This window comes from Bicyclus anynana, chromosome 7 (assembly GCF_947172395.1).
Source record: "Bicyclus anynana chromosome 7, ilBicAnyn1.1, whole genome shotgun sequence".
In the NCBI taxonomy this organism is placed as follows: domain Eukaryota; kingdom Metazoa; phylum Arthropoda; class Insecta; order Lepidoptera; family Nymphalidae; genus Bicyclus; species Bicyclus anynana.
Window position 1 is genome coordinate 16,772,484 of NC_069089.1, and position 25,770 is coordinate 16,798,253.

Sequence of the window (25,770 nt, forward strand, 5' to 3'; positions counted from 1 at the left end):
AAGTTGAAGTATAGATAGACTGTAGTCTGGATTAACACATAAGCTACTTTTTATCCTGAAAAAATCCATGGTTCCCGAGGGATATGTGAAAAACTAACGCGGACGAAGTCATGGGCGTTTGCTCGTTATTACATATTACTGTTTTCGTTGGAGTGAAGCTTAAGCATGAGTAGGTTACCACGTCTAGCCCACTTTATTAACAGAATCTCCAAAGAGGCAGTATTATCCACGTCGGGAAAATTAAAGCTTATTAAACGAAAATGATCGAAACTTTCCGAGCATAATCCTATTATGATGGAGCACAATATTGGCTACGAGGGAATACTAAAGACGGGGAAAGAAATATTTAATATCATTATCCCATAAAAGACAGACATGGCATTGTGGAATGTGTATCATAGGAAACAATATTACTTTTCTATCACAATATTGCAAAAATATGTCCCAATATGCCTATATAAGAATATATAAATATTCTCTAGTGTAAGAGGTTCAAGTTCTATTCCCAATTAAAGCTTTTATTAGCAACTAGCTGACGCCGCGCGGTTTCACCCGCGTGGTTCCCGTTCCCGTAGCAATACGGTGATAATATATAGCCGGTAAGTTTGCATTGCTCGATAAATGGACTGTTTAACACTGAAGGATTTTTTCAAATCGGATCAGTAGTTCCTGAGATTATCGCGTTCAAACAAACAAACAAACTCTTCATCTTTTTAATTTTAGTATAACCCCGCGAAAATCGAAAATTACAAGTCGTATTTCACTGTAAGGCTTTCGAATTGTTGTAAATTTATCTCCATCCCCCCTTCGTAACCACCCCCCTTCCATCTAACTTCCTAATTTGTCATAGGTCTTCGTAGCGTTCGGATTTGTTAAGTTTATTGGGATCAACAACAACTATGCGAATAATCTGTTTTTGGGTTCTACCATTTATTTTCTTGCAGGTGTTCTTAATTACTTTTAGCTTCGAAGTTAAGAAACGTAGTTCGGTAAGTTAAATCCAATTTCCTTTTTACGGCAGGCGTCCACAGATCCGCTTCGTACGTATCGGACGCATCGCATCATACGGATTATAGTATTATTTGTGTAGAACGTCATACAAGTGCGTCCACTGATCCGCATCGTACGGACTGCATCGAAAAGATTTTATCTACCGTAAAATTAAAAATCCGTTTGATGCGATGCGTCCGATAGGTACGAAGCGGATGAGTGGACGCCTACCATTGACCCCCAACGAAAAAAGGTAGGGTAGGGTAGGCGTCTGTACGTTTGTGGAACTTGACGGGTTTAACCGATTTAGACACGGTTTTATTTATTTGGAAGCTGGTTTTCTAGTAATTGTTCATATTATTTATCAAAATCGGTTCAGTCATTTATAAAATACCAGCGTGATTTCGTCCGCTCTTAGACCGGCCCTGTCACAAAATTCGTTCTTAGCGGACGTCTACTAACTATACTCAGAGGCACAATTGTCCGCCCATTTTAATATAAGATTTTTGAAAGTTACCCTCGATTTCTTTAGGATCCCATCATCAGATACTGACATGCTGACAATGGATCATTCCGAAAGTCTGCCTTACCCTTTACCGTATACCCTTTCGAACAAAAAAATATTATTCAAATCGGTCCAGGCGTCTTCGAGTAATCGAGTACCATACACAAAAAAAAACATAAGACTCGAATTGAGCACCTCCTCCTTTTTTAAGTCGGTTAAAATGACTCTTTAGTAGTGAGCCGTTATAATAGGCTGAAATAGACGGCACAGTACACACCTCTCGTGAATCTTCCTCCATGAGCAAGCACATGTCTCGGAGCGATGTGGAGCCTGGTGAAGCCGGCCTCGCAGTTCTCTAGATAGCACATGACCTCCTCGGCGGTGTAGTTGTTCCCATCTATCACGTGGTCGTCGAAGGCTAGCAGCTGGTCACCGGGGTGTAGAGCCCCACATCTGAAAAATATTTTATTTTATAAAAGTGAACTACCACACGGAAACCAACAGTCGGAAAATAGAATCTGCTCCTTTTTGAAAGTCGGTTAAAGGTAGATAAGGTTGTGATTTACTTTTTCAATCGGTGTCATGCAGGATCGGATATGGAAGGGAGTAATTGAAATTAAAATAATCTCACTTTTGTATTTAGAGCCCTAACCACTGGTTGCTTGGGCAACGGATAGATTTTGTTTTATAATTTTTATTAGTGTTGTGTATTTTATAAAAAATACTTATTTGACTTTTGTGTACTTCTTCCCTATTCCTACCCTTTACTACCCTACTCCTATCCCTACCCTACCCCCAGTGGCGTGCACTTCATAGAAGCAAAAATGCACTGCCTCCCCTAAGAACTCAATACAAACCTATGTTATACCACAGAATACATAGTTCAACAAGGAATTTTCTAATTTCCACTTATAGTGCGTACCCTAGTTAAAACCCTTGTGCACACAACTGCCTACTCCCACCCTACTCTGAAAAAAGTGTTAATATACGACATATAAAAAAGAGAGAAAAAATGGTGATGCTCCAAATTTTATGCTGGGAAACTCTGAATAGTTAGGTATTAAACAGTAACCTAATTCGGCGTAACTGACTAAAACCAACAGTATTCCTATTATGCCAATCATCACACACACACAAAATACCAGTTGGAACACACACACACAAAACATCAGTTGGAAAGCTTATTTGCATGTCATTAGATGAATTTCGACTGCCAAATGCAGGTTAGTAATTGGATCTAACTAAACTGAACTTTAATTTAGTTATACTCTACCTTCGTTAGAGTAATTTAGTTATGAGAAAGGTTAAATTAGTTGATTTAACTATATTAAACTATTTTGTGAATGATACCTAGTCATAAATAATTAATAATTTGTTTATTTTGCTAAAACCATTCGAATTCAACGCAACGGAATCAAGCCGACAACCCTTTTATCCTCTAAGATTAATAAATAATATAATATGACGATATTCTGTAAAATAACGCCTGCTTCTATTCAATAGATTATCAAAAATAGAAAAACCAAATTCAATTTGAAATGTCTTAAACATACCTACTAAAAAAATTGATTATTTTTATTAATGTTTACAAAATGCTTTTAAACTAAGCTTGTTTGAAGGAAACGAATTACAATTGGATTTTAATAAATTCGAATTAGATTTAAGAAAAAAAATTAATAAACCCAAGCGACAAAACTGTCTTGACTGACATGGATTCCATTTCCATGGATATGAATGTTTGTTACTCTTTCACAACTCGAAGTAGAGATAGATTATAGTCTTGATTAACACTTAAGTTACTTTTTATCCCGGAAAAATCGATGGTTCCTGAAGGATTTGTGAAAAACTAAATTCGACGCGTACGAAGTCGCGGGCGTTTGCTAGTACAATATTCAACTACTTGAACCTGGGACTTAGCCCGTAGCCACAAAGACTCACCACAGAACCAACGAGGCAGTTCAACATTATAATTAGTAGTGTTGCTTAAGTAATCCTGTGTTGAATAATAAACGATGTTAGATAGATTAAGGTGTCAAGTTTCCAATTAGAATACGAACATGTGTTAGAATACAATATAGTTAAATCAATATGTAATTATATCAATGTCCATACAGTGTACCTATTAATTGTAATTAAGTTATGATTTAATGTAGTCATTAATAGACCAAGCGCATAAGTATATAATGATTTATTTATTTTGCTATTTTTGTGTCGTTTTCGACCTTTGCTTCGTCTTTTATAGACCAAATGGTAGGTGGGGCAACTCAGTTAGCTACCAGAATCAAAAGTTTTCGTAAATAAAAAAGTTGATCGTCTCATCGAGATGAAGCAACTCACGAAAAAATGACTTGTTAGTAATCAGTTTACCTTTGTATAACATAATTCACTCACCTGTCACTTATACTAGCGGGCAAAATACTATCAATATAAATTGCGTTACACGTTCCAACCCTCTGGTAGGTGTCCGACCCTGAACTGTACACGTCGTCGGAGTACCTCTGATTGGTCAAGAACAACCCCAAGTCCTCATTGCACGGCCGTTCGATTTCGATCAGTAACGGTCCGGTAGCCAGTTTCACTGACTCCATGATTGACACATCGTACTCTATGGTTAGGCTGGTCACTTGCGGACAATTTTGGAGGATTTGGTGGACTTCTGATAGGGTTTTGTTTGTTAATGAAATCTGAAATATTTCGAAATTAGATTAATTTCAAAATTTAATAATAATATTATAAAGTCGTTAAGTTAGTGAGGTTGTAGGGGGTAATCTCTGGATCTATTGGACCGATTTTGAAAATTGTTTTTCCAATAATAAACTGGAAGTTCTTCCTTTATTGATAGCGTTATTAACTTGCTAGATATTTTACTTCTCATTATTACTATTAATACAAGATAATCTCTATATAAGACACAATTCTTTTTCTTTTTGTTATTCAAGAACTTTTTTTTATACAAAAAGGATGTTATAATAGACAAAAGTGTCTATACTACAGCCTTTCTTGATAAGTACTGTTAACTAACAAACAAATTAAAAATGAGGGTATAAATCACTAGTAATTTCACACCTAATAATAACTAAAATTAACTTGTTCGTAAATTACTAAAAATAAATTTGACTAATAAGCTTAAACAATTAGATATGGTTAATGTAACATTTTAAAAACAAACCATACATACTTAAAAATAAATAAGTTATGAAATGATAGACGTTTTCTACCTTCATTTCTAATTTCTTTGTTGGTAAACAGTACTTATAAAGAAAGGCTGTAGTATAAGTATATTGCGGAAAATATTAAAAAGTATTTTAAGTGTAAAACCATAATGTACCTATTATTTTATTCAGAAGAAAACTAAACTTGCATGAGTATTTCAAATAATGAGACTTACATGATCAACCTTTAGTAACCTATCTCCAGGTTTTATCCTGGATGTGTTATACGCCGCGCCCCCCGGCCTCACATGCGTGACCACCAGGGGCAGGGCATCCAACGACCTGCTGTTGAGCACCAGGTCCGCACTGGGGGCCGAGTTGTCGGGCAGACCCCCTCGTATGGTGACCCCCAGGGACCCGCTCACTTTCTCAACTGGAACTTCTGCTAGCTTTGTTGTGATGTATAGTGAATTTTGAGAAGCTGAAACAAAGAGATTTTGTTAAACATCATTGAATACGAATCCATATGTACAAAAAAAATCGGTACAGATAAACGTGAAAAAACTGCCTCTGAACTAATAGTCACTGAGCTACAATGATTATTATTATTAAGCCTATGTGGCTTCTGATCGTGAGGTAGCTTACTGGGTATGAAATACTGAGCTTCTTTCTTTCTTCTAAGAAATTTTCAGTAAAATAACTCAGTTAGAAAGTTGTTGTTGTTGAAATGGTGTGACACATTATGCCCCAGAGAGCACGTTACGCCGTCGGTTTGAGACACTATCATTAACATCGGACGAAAGTGATCGTTAAATATATTTATAATTATAATTAAGTATGTATAACACTATCGCCCCGACCACACACATCAGAGCAGTGTAGTGGTTTTAAGCTAAGCTACGTATTATCTACTAGCTGACTTCGCATGTTTCATCTGCGTGGTTCCCGTTCCCACAAGAATACGGGGATAATATATAGTCTATAGCCTTCCTCGATAAATGGGCTATCTAACAGTGAAAGAATTTTTCGAATCGGACTAGTAGTTCCTGAGATTAGCGCGTTCAAACAAACTCTTCAGCTTTATAATAATTAGTATAGATAAGGAGGGAGGTCTTGTCCTGTAGTAAGTCTTTAAAACAGGCTGATAATGATGATAGATCATAGACTTAAATAACATACAAAGTTTTTGTATCTATTCTAACATACGATAGTAATCATGTTAGCAACGTAAAACTTGTCAACAAAGCCCGCATCCTACAGAACGTCTGCGGAACACAATGCCACAGGACCGCAGAAAAATAAAGGGAAGTAAGCAAACAAAATTCACGGAGTAAAACCCTAACATCCTGTCAAAAAGTTACCAAACCCAAAAGCCGCACAAACAGACATGTTACACACAAGTTAATGCGTTTTATTTTGAGACTTTGTTGGCGGTCTCCAGCTTGTTGTGGGATTTTTGTACGTTTCCTTTTATCAAGTTTTTTCAATGAAATATCTTTTCGACGCGTGATAGTGTAGTGATGCAAGATGCGTGTCTAAGATGGAAGGTATAGAATGAGAAAATAGACATAAAATGAAAACTAGCACTTGCGTGATAAACAAAACATCGTTATAGAATAGTTCTCCAAGTGTCTTCGTATGGGTGAAGTCTAACAGTCAAACTTATAAAAATACCATTTTAAAAAAAATTATGTTGGAGGGGGGGGCAAAGAATAAACGCTTTAGGCTGCTGCTACAGAATTTGGTCGAAATTAGAAATGGAAACAGATTTTACTCAGGATTAACACATGGTTACTTTCATCCCAGAAAAATCCATGGTTCCCGCGGGATTTGTGAAAAACTGAATTCCACGCGGACGAAGTCGCGGGCGTCCGCTAGTTCGTAATATTTTAAGTAATTACTAACCATAATTAGGCATGTAATACTCCACTTCCAAAGACGCTCGTTCCTCGACATTGTCAAGCAGTCGCAGCACCTCCTCATTGGTGAGCCGCGCGGTGGAGATGCCGTTGACACTGCAGATACGGTCCCCCGGCGCCAGGCGGTCCGACTCGTGGGCCACGGACTCTTTGGTGAAGCCCACTATTGAAGGCACTACTCCTGGCTCGGAACGACCTGTGGGCAAACAAGTTTATATTTAGTTCATTCAAATGAACACGACTACTTTGCAATTTGACGGCCTCCGTGGCGCAGTGGTATGCGCGGTGGATTAACAAGACGGAGGTCCTGGGTTCGATTAAGGTTTTCTAAATTGAAAGCTTCGGCCGTAGCTAAAAAAGGGGGCGTATCGTCGTGTATTCATAGCAAAATACGCCAAAAAACACTCGCTACGCATGTCAAATGAAATTAAATTCATTAAGGCAGCACTTTTAAAATGTCTGAAAAATCAAGTCTCTCAGTCTCTAGTAAAGTTTGAGAAGGGAATGTCTTTGTTTGCTAACCCTTCTCAATTATTTATTAAGTTAATACTATGCAAATTCTCAAATTACTTTGTGCACTCAATAAACTTTAAAATCATAGAAATATGTATGACCGAGCTTCTGAGAAGTCTGGTTTACAAACAATTTTTTTTCGGATTCAATGCGTTATATTGTACCAACTCGCATAGGAGCAGCGTGGTTGGTCTGAGTTACATTTCCCTTCTTCTATAATGAGAGAGGCCTGGCCCTGTAGTAAACCGTTAAACATTTACTTAATCGAGGTTACTACACAATTGATGAGTTCCATATTGATAAACATGCTTGAAGGCCATTGGATTATCTTCACACAAGAAGTAAAACTAAAAGAAATTTTAATGATGTTAACTATTATAAATTATTGTAATAATGTATGTTTTTTTTCTTCAAAAGAGCAACTGTTGAGTTTCTTCGCGGCTCTTCTCAGCAGAACCTGCCTTCCGATCCGATGGTAGTGTCTTTACAAAGTTGACGTTTTAAAAGTGCTTGTAAACTATGCCTACTTGAAATAAATGAATTTTGAATTTGAATTTAAAATAGGCTATATCTTAGTATTTGCGTCATAGTACATACCCTACTAAAATTGAGTCGAAATGTTTTATTTAATTAAAGTAACGGGACATTTTTGTTAAATAAATCGTAAAAGAAACTAGATCAACCGTTCACAATGTAATAAATGTGCTTCATAAAAGAATTACGATTGGCCGTAAATAAGAAATAAGACATAAAATTGTACTTTGTGCCCGTATCGCCTTAATTTAAACTGTATTTTACGCTGTTTTTAACTTTAAGGTAATGCAGAGAGTAAAAGAACAATTTCGAGTTATCGTAGAGATTGTTATTTTCTTTATGAATCTAGGAGAACATTTCTTGATTACTTTAAAAAACAGTTTTAAACTAAATTATAAGAAGAATTTTATTTCACCACTGGCTGATCTGGTGATGAAGGATCAGGCTGTCCAGCGGGGAAATGCATTATTCTTGCCACCATTCAACGTGGGCAAGATTTGCATAGTTATTAGGATAATTCAGCTTAAGTTATTGTTTATATATATATTGTATATATTGTTTCACAATAAAAAAAAATATAAGACGAGAAACTAAATGCTTTTTAATTTTAGTTTCTAGTTTAGTAATTAAGAAATGTGCAAATAATTTGACCACCAAAGTTAGAATTCACCTGCCCAATCCTGCCCACATCACAACAAATCTAGCCACAATAATCAAAATTATAGTTGCCTTTTTTTTCGGACAGGAAATATCTTTGTGAGATACTTAGTAATGTGGCAGGGACATGGACAGACAAACATTCAGCTTTTATAAAATTAGGAATGTTCTCACTTTAAATTGTCGTTTTTCAAAGAATATTATTAATCCAATCATCTTGTATATTTGCCTGGAAAGTTTTCCAGGAATTTTGAAAATGGGTATATTTCTAAATTAAGTATTACTAATTATCAGTTTGAAGGCGGTGCCAATCCAGTGATGTGTTTTAATTAAAGCTGTTTCTGAAAGAACCACAGAAATTTTGTAGTTTAAACGGGTTTAATTAAAACATCATTGGCTTGGCATCGCGTTCAAACTAATCAGAAGGTAGCACATATACAAGAAGTTATTTTTTGCTTTTAAATTTAAGTTAATTTTTGAGTTGGAAGTCGGTTGAATTTTTTTTATTAAAATTTTATGTATGTACATGATTTTGTCGCCCCGGTATTTTATTACCTACACCTACTATTATTATAAAGAGGTAGTCTTTGGTGTTGTATGGAGTAATCTCTAGATCTACCTACTAAAACAACTTTGAAAATTCTTTTACGTTTTTCTTTTCTTTACGAAAGCCACGTTATTTGTGAGTGTCATAGGCTATATTTTGTCTCCGTATTCTCATGGGAACGCGAACTACGCGGGTGGAACGCGGAGCGTCGGCTAGTTCATTATAATTTACGTACGGTACGTCATTTAGTAAGTACCTACCAATGGCGCGGCGAGTGGCAAAAATACGAGGTGGCAAAATGAAAATTCGAATCAGCACCTCAAAGTCAAAGTTTTCTCATTTTCAAAGCTCACAAATCTTTCCAAGTTATACCCATTTTAGCCATACCAAATGAATGTATTATATACAGGATGCTCGGGAGTATTTCCCATAACTTCAAGTTGTTGACAAGTCCACATATAGAAGACGACCTACATAACTAATATTTTTTTTTAACTAAAGAATAAAAACTTTTTATGTTTTCATACAAAGTAATTCAAATAGTTTGGAATATCCATGTAACACACCTTTATCTATCCTTGCATTTTAAAATACGCAAAACTTGCCTATTACATAATCTACTATATAAAAATAAGTCGGGTTTTCCTTCCTGACGCTATAACTCCAGAACGAACTAACCGATTTCCACGATTTTGCATTCGTTGGAAAGTTCTCGGGCTCCGTGAGGTTTATAGCAAAGAAAATTCAGGAAAAATTTCAACGTAGGGTAGTGTAGGGGTAGGGTAGGGGTAGGGTAGGGTAGGGGTAGGGTAGGGGTAGGGTAGGGGTAGGATAGGGGTAGGGTAGGGGTAGGGAGGGGTACGGTAGGGGTAGGTGTAGGGTATGGGTAGGGATAGGGTAGGGGTGGGTACAAGTAGGGTAGGTGTAGGGTTGGAGTAGGGTATGTAAGGGTATGGAAGAAGTGCACTAAAGTCAAAGCGAAGCTTGACCGGGTCCGCTAGTATTACATAATTACAAAGATGCATATAAGGGAAACATTTTAAGATCTATTTACAAAAGAAATATTGTATGTGTACCAGATCACTCTTTCGGGCAGCAGTGAACAAAGTGAAATTAGCCTTAATGATTGCTGACCTCTGATAGGATTATCATAAGAAGAAGAAGGCATTATCAGAAGAAGAAGAAGAAGAAAATAGATACAGATAAACACATTACGTTATTGATACTAATATCTATTTATTATCGTGTCGTACAGTCAAGTTTCATTTCGCGCAAGGGTTTGATGAGGGTCCTAGAAGACGTGCCGTTTTGCATAGCCATCACATATTCATGTTTTTATGGAGGCAAACAACTTTATTTATTCAGCCTATATATTGTTACCCCTTTGTTTTGAATAATCAGGAAGCTCATGAGAGGGTATATAAATATTTATTATTTAGGTGTGCTCATTCTATCCAGGTCAATAGCTCGACTTAGTTCTAAGTCCAAGAATTTCTATGATGACACTTTGTTTTACTTTTGATTTTTCATATTGAGTTGTTAATCGACTTATAAAAAGGAATATAAAAACTTATCATTGCAAAAATAATGTCACGTGGTCACCGCCGACGTAAAAAGGTGTTTTTTGACATGTTTGTTTGTTTTTGATATCGTAGTTTTAAATCAATAAATAGAATGGAGCTCAATACAACCCTTCACCTTATACTTCCGTACTAATATAATAAAAGTAAAAGTAAGTCTGTTTGTCTGTTAATGGCTAAACTGAAAAACCATAAGGATAAAATTTGAAATAGAGTCCAATAAAATGGAACTGGCTGAATTTAGGCTACTTTTCATCCCATAAAATCCATGGTTAACGCGGGATTTTTAAAAACCAAATTTCACGCGAACGGAGTCTCACCGAGCGCTAGTTCTTTTTTATAAAAATAAAATAAAAAATCCTTTTCGGTTTCTAAAGATGTGACATTTCCAATCTTCTTATATTTATGTAGCTGTTCCAACAAAGTAGTACTTAAAAAGTAATTATAATTCAGTGGAAAATTTTCGGGGCAAAACAAATTGCTGAAATATTTCGCTCAGCCTTAAATTTCGTACACGTCTAGACAGGTTTTATTAGAATCTGCGAAAAATACGAAGGAAATTTCGTCAACTGAGAGAGACATTTGGTATTTTCGTCAAATTAACAAGACAGAGTAAAAGCTTCTTAATTACATAATATCTTGAGTACAAGTGAGTTCAATTAATATAACACAAGCATTCTTTGTTTTATTAAATACCCGTTTTGTTTAGGTTGATTTGCGAACGATAATGGAATTTTCCCACGGGAATAGAACTTTGGACTGGTTAGGGAATTCTATAGTTTTCTTTCCTCTAGGGATGATTTTCATCAACGAAATGAGGGTAATCGACCAAACCACGAGCAAACCACATTTCGATAGCGCAGACCTGCCTAGAAGTCAGAAGATGAAACCTTGACAATGGCTTGGCACAGACACTTACTTGCACTGGGCGGCCACGGCCACGGCCTCAATAATAGTTGCTATCATAGACCTTGTCCAGAAAGGGCGAATTCGTCGCGAATAGTATCGCACAAATTCATACGGGCGTTGTCGAAGTACTAGACATTAATACATCGCGTCCACAAGCATCGCACGAATTCCCGAAAAATACTACACTACGCCAGACTCTCGACTCGCGCGTGATTCGCGCGTATTGCGCGTGAGTCGAGATACTAGGGACGCCTTGTTGCGTCCAGTTAACGCGTGAATTCTAGAGCGAGTGCACGGTCAACTCCATGTTTTGTACTGAATTCCTCCTCAAAGTTCGCGCGTTGGTACGCCCCTTGTGGACGCAACGGTCTCGCGTAATACGCGCGAGAGAATCGCGGCGAATTCGCTCTTTATGGATTAGGTCATAGATTTACGAGTCGGTACAAGTATGCTAAATTGTGCACACCAAGATTAAATCAAATTAATACGAGAAGTATAAGAAGTGACGAATCGCATTACCTCGCATGGTCTCCGCTTTTCAGTTGAATGCATTCGAAATACTGCTTACGAGCTTCGCCCGTGTCGTAGGTACATTGACTGGCCGGTCGCTTGTATTCCAGCTTTTTCGTAACTACCGTCAAGTTGTTGAATACTGTATCTACCAAGATTAGGCACTATAATTAAAATATTTACGAACACATAGAAACGACATAATTGGTCATATACACCTACTTACTGTGCTACTATGCTGTGTGTCTGGATTTGGTTTCAGATCAATTTTTCAATCTCTCTCAAAATTCAATCTCAAAGCTTCAATTTTTGAATTGACGCTAATCTTCTTTGCTTCGGTAGGTACCTACGCTTCGGCTGCGATTAATTAATACCCTAAATCTACTAATAGTTGGGTATTTAATATTTTAATTTATTTATGTATATTATACCGCATTTGAAAAATCAGATTCCCTACTAATGCGGACTGAATTTCTTAGTATGGTAGCCGAACAAAGTGTAATACGAATAGGACATACCTACAATATGAGAGTAAATTCTCATGTTCATATTACTTTTAAAGTCGAGCCAAATTTAAAATTGAAACCATTATCGAGTAACGAATTGAAAACGGATATCCGAAATGTAAAACATTCTCCACAAATCGATACACGTTGAAATGCCATTACATGTCATACATTGCTTGTTATACTCGACCGAATCACGGTTATTGCGAGACCATTACGTCGTGAGCACGCTTTGGACGTGCACCAAATAACGTTATGTTTACACGCCGATTTACGGCGATCAATTGCCCCTGCATACCGTCCAATGCTTATTGTATTGGACGCAATCGCTAATATTACGAGGCTGTTACATTCTGAGCCAGCTTTGGATGTGTACCAAATAGCTTTGTCGAACGATGCATAAAGCCGTTGCGACCACAAACTGGGCCTGAGAATAAAATGTTGCCTCAATATTGCAGTTTTCCTTCTTAAATGCTTTAAAATGAACCAAATACGACGAAATTGTTAAAAAAGTATTACTTACAAATAGTACCTGAGTTAAAGAAGAAATTATGTAAGAGAAATCATGGAATCTAGTGCCCATTTAATTTTAAACACAATTCAAAATATTCAGTTATTGGTCTCAGATAATAATTATGGACGTATATTTTTAAAACATCACAGCATTTGATCAAACCTATGTTTATAAGTTGAACCATAAAGACAGTCCTCTGTGCAGGTGGAATTATAAACAAAAAAGTGTCAGACGTACATAACTGGTTTTGACAGCCTCCGTGGCGCAGTGGCATGCGCGATATATAAATCGGAGGCCTTAGGTTCGATCCCCGGCTGGGCCGATTGAGATTTTCTCTATTGGTCCAGGTCTGCTGGTGGGAGGCTTCCACCCTACCGACAAAGACGTACCGCCAAGCGATATAGCGTTCAGTTACGATGTCGTGTAGAAACCGAAAAGGGTGTGGATTTTCATCCTCCTCCTAACAAGTTAGCCCGCTTCCATCTTAGATTGCAAGCATTGTCACTTACAATGAGAGAGAGAGAAAAAGAATGACAAAAGAAGAGAAGAAGAAAAGAGTAAAGGGGTAAATAAAAAGGATAAATAAATAAATAAAAACGGATACGTAGGTAAATTACCTAATATAAGAAGATTAGCGAAACATTCTCGACATATTCAAACGATACTTAACTTAACCACGATATAATAATCGCTATGGGAAACTCGGCTAATAACAACGAATGTCAGCAAACAGCGGAGTTACGCTGCCGACCGATATTAGCGCTAAATGAGCGCTAATAGGCCATTTGCTCGCTAACAGGCCATATGGCCCGCGAGCTGTGATCGTAATTTCATTATTCCACGTATTGTGTATATTAGTAACGCGTTTCAATTTTAGTTTGTTCTAATAATTAAGTAATTATCATTATTATACATTGTTAGATAGAGGCGGGACAAATAGTTCTATGAGCCAAAGGATATGAGGGCCAACTGGCATGGCAATCCTACATGGGAAAATCTCATACAAAGTGGACCGACGACATCAAGCGGGTTACAGGAAGTCGCTGAATTCCAACGGGTCAGGACGGTCGAAATCTAGCTAGCTGTGGACGTCCATCGACAAGCAATAAGCCGAAATTTTGAGAATTTGCTATCAGACACTCGTTAGAAGGTGGTGCTGGTGAAACCAGCCGTTATTTTAGTATCATAATCCTATTAAAGTATACCAACATTGTACATTCCTACGTGTTCATCTGTCTACAACAATTCGAATACTAAGTGAAGGTTAAATAAACTAGCAATATGTTAAATAGTCTATTCGTAAAAAATAAAAACAATTGAATTTTTGACAAATAAAAAAAAAATTGACTACAAGTCCAAGATTCTGATCAGTTATTTTTGCTTTGTATCAGATAGAAGAGCCTTTTTTCTTAGATATCGATTCGTCTTAACAATTGTATTTCTTTCGAATGGAAAAGAAACTCACTGGCTCACATTTCTATTGAGCACAAATTACAATGACTCATGAATGACATAATAGGTTCTATCTCTTCCCGATGCAGCCTGATTTACACAACAAACGTTATAGTCGAAGAGCTGTCGATATTTTACATAAGTGGTCATTTCATCGTCATTTATCAGCACATTTTGAGTTATCATCATTATCATCATATCAGCCGATGGACATCCACTACAGAATATAAGCCTTTTGTTTGATTTCCAAACATCACGATCCTGAGCCGCCTGCAGCCAGCGAATCTGCGAATCGTCGACCAACACTGCGATTTCTAGTGCGGGGTCGCCATTCAGCACCTTGGGATCCCAACGTCCATCGACTCTTCGAACCATGTGCCCCCGTCCATTGCCACTTCAGCTTCGCGACACGTTGCGCTATGCCGGTGAGTTTAGTTCTTCTCCGGGTCTCCTCATTTCAGATTCGATCACGCAAAGATACTCCTAGCATAGCTTGTTCCATCGCCCGCTGTGTGAGAGCCATAGTTAGCGACAAAGTCTCAACTTGTTCGACAAAGTCTCAACACGCACTGTTCGAAGACTTTTGTCTTCAATTGTTAACTATAGGGCCAATATATCACTATAGAACAGATATCTGTGGCGTTAACACAGTTTTTAAGTAGACACTTTACATAAAAATTGTACTAAATCGAAAACTCTATTTCTAATACCTCGGTGGTGAGACAAGAGTACAAACAAGTTTCCAAATCCATACTGCTTCCGAATTTTTTTTGAAATAAAGAAGACTCAATACTTCGTAGCTCAACCCTGTACTTGAAGCAGGTTAATCAAAAGCTGGTAGGATAATCAAAAGGATCTGGATCAACAAGGCAATTGTATAGCGCAGACTATACATATAAAAGTTCTTAAAATGTGTGTCAAAGTGTTGTAAAGTACAGCCTCGAAATTTCCCACGAGCTCTGACGCTACTATCTGACACACATCTTAAAATATTCAGGTCACAACCGCATTTGCATTTGAAACGATACCCAGTTGATGCATTGATTGCAGTATAGCATATCTATCATATGGAACCAGTCGTAGCTGTATTAGTAGTAGCTACGATTGAGCTTTTGTCACGTATCTATTGAATCATTTAGCATCTATGGTCTTCGTTTCTATGGTGAAATGCGAATTTTAAAAATGGAACGATAAAGCCAGTATCAGTTGTTGATTGTATTGTTCCCTTTTTACTTCGATTCAAGTCGCAATTTCACATCTATATCGTGCATGTGTATTGTAGTGAGAATATCGATGCATAATATTATGATAATAAGTACACTAAGAAGTACAAATGGAAGCTATCGCCACAGAAAGAACTACAAATTGGAAAATCTAGTGAAAGGCGTAGATATGATGCTAAATACCTCAAATTATGATAAAATGGAGACACAAGTAAAAAGATTAAAGGAAGACCTAAAAGAAGATCGCTAGATTGTATGAAAAATGGGAAAATTAGCTGTAAAGGAAATATTTTAAAGAAAAGATAAAAATGGAGAGAGTGAAAAAGGAAAGAGTCCAAGACCGACATAGGGATGTAATTCCGAAGGAAAACGAAGGAGAAGAATATTATGATGATAATTAATACGTATTTATTAGCGGGCCCTTAAAAATAAGACTGAGAGCTTCGGCTTCATAACCGGGTCTAACAAGATAAAGAAAAAGTGATAATCCTATACGTAGCATAGCGTAGATGGAGCGTAGACCTATCACACTATTTTAAGGCGGGTCGGCAGGTTTTCTTTAATATTTGTTGACTGTACGTACAATGATGAAATTGGCAGGGAGGCAGTTTGTAATATGTAGGTATTTGCTAAGAAAGGATTTGGCAAAAGAGTCGGATTAAGGAGGTCTAAGAGTGGACGAAGTCGCGGGCATGTATAAGGGATTTCCAGGCGTCTGTTAGTGATAGTATTATATAACGTCATAAGTAAATACGACTAAGTGGGTACGTAGGTGGGTACTGGATGGGTTGATAGATTTTCGATAAATTGTAAATGAAACAGAACAAAGGAGGCGAAAGTGGATTGTCTAACGCCGATCGCAGTTCTATACCAGAATGCATTAGAGCCAAGCACGTTTTCGAATCTACAGAACAATTTAGAAACACTATTTTATTCTTACAGTCGTAAGACTGTCTTGGTGAATACACATTTTTTTTTTCTCTACTGGGTTTATCTGCGGTTAAACTAAAAAGTTCCATGAAACTTCGCTTTTCAAGTAATTTCTCCAGTGAGAGCATTTAATTTTCATTTCATTTATTTCATATTCAAGCAATACCGTACTTTTTACGTTATCTACATCTATACTAATATATAAAGCTGAAGAGTTTGTTTGTTTGTTTGGTTGAACGCGCTAATCTCAGGAACTACTGGTCCGATTTGAAAAATTCTGCATTTTAATTTTTCATCAGGTGAGATTTCAGTCAAGGGTAATTTGTCATTGAATAAAATAAAAATAGTAGTACTATCTTAGATAAGCTCTGCTATAAACTATTTTTAACAAAAAAATTGAACCGACTTAAAAATCGCACAAATAAACTAAAAAGCGAAAAATAACATCGTATGTGCTACATTCTAATCACTTTGAAGGCGGTGCCAACACGGTGATGCATTAACTAAAGCCGATTAAATCCTAAACTTTTAGGATTTACAGAATGAAAATAACGAAATGGCCCTAAAGCGTCACAGTACGGGCCATTTCGTTATTTTCATTTTAACACAAAACCACTCAACCAATTTTCATGAAAATTAAATGACACCAATCTAAAAGCATACTCTTTCAAACAAAAAAAGATTTTTTAAAATTTGTTAAGAAATGACGTAGTTATGCGGTAACAAAATTGAATAAAAAATAAAACATACGCGTCGAATCCGCTCCTACTTTTTTCATGTCGGTTAATAAAGAACGTTATCATCTAAAAACCTTTCCGCATTTATGTCCAATGGGAAACTTGAAAAAGATCAGGATTTAAAGTATTGTGAGATACGTGTAAATATCCCAGCAAATTTCACATTTCGCGCGAGTAAATAAAAACATTCGTAATTAACAAAGTTACCGCTCATTATCGTAATTACTCGATTTAATTGCGCCAAAGTTCACTTGTTTAATATTTACAACACAAATTAAATACAAAATTCGTTGAATTATCAGCCTATAAAGCTGTTATAAGTACCTATTATGTGTAAATATTATGTTATGTTATCATCACGAAATATCGAATACCGTTTGCCGTAAAAACTTGGCATGGGGGTTGTTTAGTTAGTTGGTACGTCTATAAATATCCGGATTTTGCAACAGGACCGATTATGGAAGTCTAAGGGCGAACGCCCATTAGTCGAGTATGAGTATAACTGCCTTGCTAGTTTGCCAGTGGTTACTTTAGAATGAAGTCTAATGAATGAGTTCTAAAATACTAAGTAATTTTCCGTAAATATTCTGTCTCGAGTTGGGAATTTGCGGGGCCTGTTAGATCATCAGGCTCGGGTTTATTTATTGCAGTCTAACATTATAACCCTAACCCCGCCAATCGGCAACAGCGTGGTAGGTCAAAGCTGCATGTCTCCTTTTCTGTAATATGACCTGTACCTAATGATAGTGGTAGTTAAAATAAAAAATATTGATGTGAAACATCTATAGCCGCACGTAAAACCAATTTCTGGCGTGACGACACTAATATAATAGTATAATAGTATATATATAGTCTATATGCAGTAGTGTGTACAGTGTGGCGACGCGTCGCCATGCGCAATCGCTTGTGCGATTCTCTTCCACTCGATCCGGCGTTAAGCCATCTCTCTCGCTACACTTAGCTCGGATACCTATACTATATACTCCGCAGTGTATACAGTGTTGTTTAACTTTTACAAAATAATGTCGATGTTTCACATTTGCCAGGTGTCCCGTGACGGCTCACATTTTTTTTATTATTAGTTTCTTATTGATTTTAATTTTTAATAATTTTAAAAATATTTAGATAACGTAAACCTTGTCTTGTCTGAAGTCTGCGCTAACCTTCAACGGAACGTGAACTATCTTTAATTCAAGGAATCCACTTAGCCAATGTTCTTTCTAAGAGAGCATTTACAATTTAAGCTGATCGACTTTAAAGCGTTTAACTCTTATTTATCACCATTTGGTTACTTTTAAATGCAAATACAGTTAGCAGTTGTGGTCAATTACGTTGGACAAAATTAAAATGAAGAAGACATTTGTGGATTTTATGATTAAATAAATAAGTTTTTATACTTTTAAGGTGGAAACATGATATTTCCAAAAATATAAAAATAATGTTTTTTTTACAAAATCGATCGATACACGTCTAAAAGCCTCAATAGCTCATCGGTAAGAGCGGTTGGACTCATCACCGAGGGGTGGTGGTTCAATAATCACCCCGTTGGTCTATTGTCGTACCCACTCCTAGCACAGTCTTTCCCGACTAGTTGGAGGAATGGGAATATCTATTGTTTTAAACAAATAAAAAAAAATGTTAAGGTAAACAACCAGAAATACGTGCAAATAAAAAAAATATATAAATTCGTTATTATTGATCCAAACTGAACATCGATCACAGTATTTTTAAACAGCACTACGCTGGTACCTACATTAAAAGATGATAATAAAAAAATCTTTAAGCTACTGCCCACCGGTGATTCGTTCTCGGTAGATTCCGGAAATCCGACAGCAATCAAACCGCCGAGAAAATGTCAAAAGAAAAGATAGACGATCCTATTTGATTTATACGTATGCATAACGTTGACATCTCATAGTACATAAATATCCAGAGAAAAACAAATTCCCACAAAACAAATATGTGAGATCTGACTATTTTTTTTTAAATGCGTTAAACTTAAAAAATCCTATGAAGCCGATTTTCATACGATATTTCGTAATCCTCACCTCACCGTCTTTAAACTTTTGTCTCTAAAAGCTCAATATTTATGTCTATTTGGTAAAATTAAAAGCGAAATTATTTTTTACATAAAAATTGTATACAAAAAAAAAGTAAATAAAAAGTGTTTACAAAAAAACGTTCATAAATCCATCAGAGCTTATTGTTTTTACATAATTCTCAACTTAATATTTTATTATGCTTACAAAAGCACTTTAAATCCGCTTAGACGGGCCTAGGGTGTTGCCGAATTTTATTTCGTAGAAGAATTATATTTATTAATTTTCAACAAATATTAACAAAAAATACCCTGTAGTATTTTTTCTCGACAAAAGAGTCTAGCGGAGGGACTGATATTAGAAACACCCAGGGGACTTACCAGTAAAATCACAATACGCTATTTTCGAAGAAAACTCACAAATATATTTATACAGTGCCTTTTTTTATAGTTCCATCATAATATACTATTTGAAAAACACTTACAAATGTTATTGCTAATATTTATTATGTTTTATCTGTTATGGTATTATGGCCTTTTAAGGGTTTGGTTTCATGATCAATGATCATGATCCTTGAATAAGAAACCAAATTCTAAAAATATCTTATAGTTTTGTTATGTCAATCTGTGTGTCCGTCTGCGATAGACGAACTCTTGAGACTTTTAGTATGAGAATCTTAGAAAACTAATTTAATCTTTTGCATGATTATTACTAATGACAAATTGGTTCATCCGTTTATGGGATGCGGTGCCACTGACAGATATACAGAGCAGTTAAGAACCCCTGAAACCTCACTCTCCTCCTAACAGAGGTTCTCTTGGCTGGAGGGGTTAAATAGTTGATGAATTGAATGCAGTTAGCTGTTGTCTGTATGTAGGGCGATAGGAAGTGACAGGCCAGTGGACTGACGTCACTAGGAGAGCGCTTAGTTTCAAAATTCTATATTCGTTTTGCTTACGAATATTCAAATTTCTCGAATGACTTAGTGCTTTTGCTTTTAGTCACTCGACAGAATCAATGAATAACATTAGCGGGAAACATAAAGTGAGTGAAGATACAGAATTTTCCAACGTAAATTCGAGTCTCTCAGATGAACAAGATTAGCACTAAGTATGAGAACCCAGTGTTCATTGCGTAAAGAGTGCAAAGTATAATTTCCTAACCATTATACTGTTATTTTTACTGTAAACACTTATGCTGTGTTTCAGCATTCTAATACATAATTCATTTGTAAAATGTATAATTATAATTCTCTCATAATCATTCTTCATCTCATAAATATGTGATTCTCTCTCCACTTATAATTTTTAAGTTCTCGTTTAAATTTTTTCTTTTGGTTTTTGTTAAAATGTGTAAATTCAAATTTATATTTTGTTTTTTTCTTTCTATTTGTCAATTTTAATTCCTATTATTCGTACGACCTATACTTTTTGCATGCTGTGGCTACCTATAAGTAAAATTATATGTGTTATGCTACCCTTATTTGTAAAATATTTTTGATGTGTTCATATAATTTTGTTGGTGGTCCAAATAAATAAATAAATGCCCCCCGGCCCGCGCGGGCCGGGGGGCATTTATTTATGCCGGCCGGCATGTAGTTTATGATGTTGCCAAGTTATACAATACAGTTTACCTCCGCCAACAAGTCAAAGTTTAAGTCGAAATTCATTTATTTCAATTAGACTCAACAAGCACTTTTGAAACGTCAGGTAATTACATAAACTGAGCCTAATTTATTTATTGTTACTAGATAGTGGTAAAAATCAAAATTGAAAACTTAAAATTAATGTAAGTATATTAAGACTTATGTCCGTCTGGTATTTCACAAAGCCAAAACAGAGCAATGTTGCGTGATGTTAGCAAAAAATAGTAATTGTAATGAGCCGATTGAAAGAAAATACACTTTATTGTACACCACAAATAATACAATACTACGGATACAAAAAAAAATACAAAAAATTGACAACAGGCTACCTCGTAGATAATAAGAAACAATGAACATGTAAGAAACGAGCTAATAAGCTACCTAATGAAGAAACTTAATAATAAAAATCATAGGAACAATCATACAGAAGTAATAGAGAAAAGGAAATAAAATCCACAAATAACATAAGAAAAGAAAGTAAATAGTTAAATAAGTCCAAACTACAAAATAAAACTACTTGCAATAAAAATCGTTAAACATAAAAAAATATATAATTGGGCCCGTTTTTTGGAAAAAACTCACTTTGTGGAAAAAAAAAACCAAAGTTTCCTTGGCTGAAATAACTATTTAAAAATAATTAGAAAGTATAAAATCAACGCCTAAGTAATTTTTCAGCACATGGTACGACGAAACTGCACTGAAGGTAGGATATTTTGTATTTTGTACAAAAATCAATATAACTTAAAAACCGCAAAATTTCGGCTAACATATTTTGCGTTATTTTAGTAGGCCTTGATAATTTATTATATGTTGTAATATTTACGGAATACCCTGTATACAGGGTCATTGGAAACGCATAGCGATCCCTTCAAGACTCGACTGACTCGACATTGATAAGAAATGTATCCAAATTTTCTTTTTAACTGGCAGTATCGATTTGCCAGTGTTCGCGTAATCTCCTTAAGCTCACCTATCGTTCGCTCCAGGAGTGTGAGCTGCTGAATTAAAGATAGCACACGTCCCGGCGTCGGTAGCGAGTGATTCACTAACTTGACTTACAAGTGCTCACTTGAGAATTTATTCTCTTTGCATTGCCTAAGTGTACAACTCGAAATGAAACGTTTAGAACTGCTTCGTTAGTCCAATGGCTAACTATGTGACTCAGGGTTCGAGTCCTGGATCGGGCACTGTAATACTGAGCTTTGCTTTCTTCTAAAAACATTAATAATTAAAAAGTCTATCACGACTCAATTCGAGGTATAGGGTTGCTACAATTTATTTAGTTTTCTTCTCACTCGCTTGAAATTGCTAAATTTGTAAGTTTGTGGTTTTATCCAGCTAGTAAAGACGATCATGATGATGATGAAATATCCTTACATAATTTATTTTGAAGTAGCATCAACAACGTTTGACGACCTCCGTGGCACACTGGTGTGCGCGGTGGAATTACAAGACGGAGGTCCTGGGTTCGATCCCCGGCTGGGCCGATTGAGATTTTTTTCATTGGTCCAGGTCTGGCTGGTGGTTGGCTTTCAGCCGTGGCTAGTTACCACCCTACCGGCAAAGACGTACCGCCAAGCGATTTAGCGTTCCAGTACGATGCCGTGTAGAAACCGAAAGGGGTGTGGATTTTCTCCTCCAGCCCGCTTCCAACTTAGATTGTGATCAATGGCTAACTTGTAAAGAATATAAAAAAACCATTTCTTGTCTGGAATATATTGATTACTACGAAGCGAAAAAGCTCCTTTTTTGTATCCTACTTCTTATTTCCTGATTGTTAAGTATATTGTGTGTTTTGTGGTGTACAAATAAAGTGTATAATTAATTATATTTTAATGACAATGCTAATTTTATAATGGGTAATGGACCAATACCGTGAAAGAAATATTAATAGCCCACTAAATTCATACCTAACGTTGTTTAAACAAAACAATAATGTGCAGTGTGTTATTAATTAATAAAATATGAATATTTGTATGAAAACGCGAATATTTTAGGTAAATTAATTAAATTATGTGTAGCAAACATCTGTATTATACACTTGTTGATATAGTTATAAAGCTTAGTACAAAATACTGGAGCAATAAATAGCATATAACATTATTTAATTTCATAATTAGATAATAATATAGTATTATTTTGTAACTAATGGTCAATATTCAATAATTATTATTATTTAGTTTCCCGTGAATGAAAATACATTTTGATGTTTCTCATGTATAAAGTGCATCTAAAAAGAGTCATTAGTTTTTTAGTACAATTTAGTACTTCATTTAAATCAAAAGCTCAGGAAAATTTAATTTAATTTAATTTTTTATGAAAAATATGGGTATGCATAAAGTAAAGGTAGGTAATCATGTTTCACTCAAAGGTTTATTCGATAAATTCAATCTTTGTTTCATTTAGTATTTCACTTTTTGTTTACGTAAAATGCTATTACGTATACGAATTTCAATGTTGCTATTTAAATAATATTTCAAGTGATTTCATTAATTACGGTGTTTTAGAGAATATCTAATTCAATAATGACAGTCGTATTTTCGTATAGTTCAAAATAGGTTTAAGGCTGGTTTTAGAGTCACGCTGATAAGACGCTGAACGTCGGCGCTGACAGACGAAATGTATGAACTTCTAGGGAGCGTTTCAGAATAACGCGTAGCTATCAGCGTATGCGGTGATCGACGCGCTACGCGCTGATCAGTCATCGCCGACGGTCAGCGTCCGGTCAGCGCGACTCTAAAACCAGCCTAACTATTTCGAACTATACGAAAATACGACTGTCATTATTGAATTAGATATTCTCTAAAACACCCTAATTTATAAATAAAAGCTATAAATACGACAACTTAATTATTCTCGACCCAGTCAACCCTTATCACACCTAAACCTTGCGACCTTATACCTGGGCCACGACAGTGTCACCGAGACATTCGAGACATTTACTTGCTACTTGCGTCTTCTCAATGCGTCAACATAAGCAAGTCCTATAAAGACTGAAATTTTCGTACATTTTTTTTACATAATATTATAATGTTCTTAGTTAACCAACCACACACGTATGTGTCAAATGGTTCCCATATAAAGGATTCCATAGAAAATTAGCGCTGCAGCTTTCTGTTACGTTATAAAAGACCTTTTTGAGTTTTTCACATCACTATGTTTTCTTTTTCCCTTATTGTAGCCCTTGACTACGGTCTCACCTGATGGTAAGTGATGATGCAGTCTAAGAAGGGCTAACTTGTTAAGAGTTGGATGAAAATCCACTCCTCTTTCGGTTTCTACACGATATCATATCATTATAGGAATCAAAAATATAGGAATAAAAAAGAACATTATAAGAATTTATATAGTACTGTGCTTCTTCTAAATCCTAATAATCCAGACATTTAAGCTTAAATTAGGTAAGATTCTCGGAACTCGAGATACCCAGCTGTAAGGCTGTAAATACTTGTATATAATCACCCTAAAAGTTGCCTCAAAACCTACATATGGCAGGGTGTACGCAACTATTCAATTTCAAGGTCAAAGGTCACAAAAATCGATTTGTTGCTCTTTTTTTGTAAATATCTTGATTACTACTATCATATATAATGAGTTTTTTGCTATTTGTATTTATCATCAATATTGTAGAATACAAAACTCTCTACAAATTTTGTTTAAAATTTTTTTTTATACGGTGAACCGTTTTCGAGATAGAGGGCGGAGAGCGCGCGGTAACCTTATTAAACTTAATAAACCTGTGCAGCTTTCAAATATTCCTCCAACAAGTGCAGCTGCTCATCAACATTTCAAACGTGTATATTGTCAAGTTCAAACTTGGTTAGGGCATGATGTGGAACCCCAGGTATGGGGTTGAGCAATGCAAAACGATTTTCCCTACATCATGACAATTTTACCACCTGCTCCAGAAAATTTGCTAAATACAATTTTCTGTACTGCAAGAGTACAATGCATGAAATGCGGATGCATGAAAGCAGGCTTGCAATGCTCTTTAGCTTGTGACCAATGTAATGGCCAAACTTGTCTCAATGCTCAACCATATCAGAGAGACATTAAAAGATGGAACCTTTGACCCCGAAATCATGGAAGAACTTGAGACAAATGTAGTTGAAGACGATAATGAAGGCTACTTTGAAATTTACCAGCAGACGGAAGATGACGATGAAGAGGAAGAAGATGATAAAAATTACAAATTGTAGTTTTTGTACCCTTTATTCGGGTTTTTTACTTTTAATAAAAATAAATGCAAAAAGTCCAAGAAACATATTACGAAACTTTTGTCTTGCATATTTCAGACAGTAACTTGATACGTGTTACTGTCAATAAATCTACAAAATAGTCTCTACTAATATAGTCAGTCAACCAGACCTTCTGTTTTTGACGCTAAGCGTTGACGCAGCACAAAGTAATTTTTGTTTGAGCGTCACGCAATCCTGTGGCCCTCGTGTTGGACCACAGATAGAAATAATTGAGCCCAAATTTTAGTAGTTGACCACTTGGACAGTTATCTAATTCATTGTTTAGGGATACCCGTTCAGTTAATGTTAGTTTCTCGAAATTAACGTGATACTAATTTTATGGAAAACGGGTTCAATTAAAGCCGGGTTTACTTTTATACGTATAAACTAAGTTTACTAATATTTCAAATACCTACAAATCTTTCCTTTGCTCAAGAAGCGACTGGATAAATGATGATGCAGAGCATGGTAACTTAAGATAGAAATAACCACATATATTATAGAGATAAAAATATTACAAGCACCATGACACCACTATGTATGTGCATAAGTTTGAAAAACTATTAGCAGCTTAGCTTAGCTCAGCAATTATTTAGCTGAAATCGCGCGCGTGGTTCCCGTTCCCGTAAAAATATGAGGATAATATAACCAATTCCTTCCTCGATAAATG

The 25,770-nt window shown here is 35.9% G+C and overlaps 1 protein-coding gene across 2 annotated transcripts in view; it reads right to left on the reverse strand.

Moving 5' to 3' along the window:
* Positions 1–25,770, reverse strand: part of LOC112044095 (glutamate receptor-interacting protein 2) — a 336,756-nt gene that overhangs the window by 21,769 nt on the left and 289,217 nt on the right. For both annotated transcript variants that reach the window (XM_052882351.1, XM_024079836.2), the window contains 4 exons: positions 6,553–6,762; positions 4,884–5,128; positions 3,887–4,179; positions 1,773–1,948 (listed from right to left, as the gene is read on the reverse strand). In XM_052882351.1, coding sequence (XP_052738311.1) covers positions 1,773–1,948; positions 3,887–4,179; positions 4,884–5,128; positions 6,553–6,762 — 924 coding nt within the window. The remainder of the gene's footprint in view (positions 1–1,772; positions 1,949–3,886; positions 4,180–4,883; positions 5,129–6,552; positions 6,763–25,770) is intronic.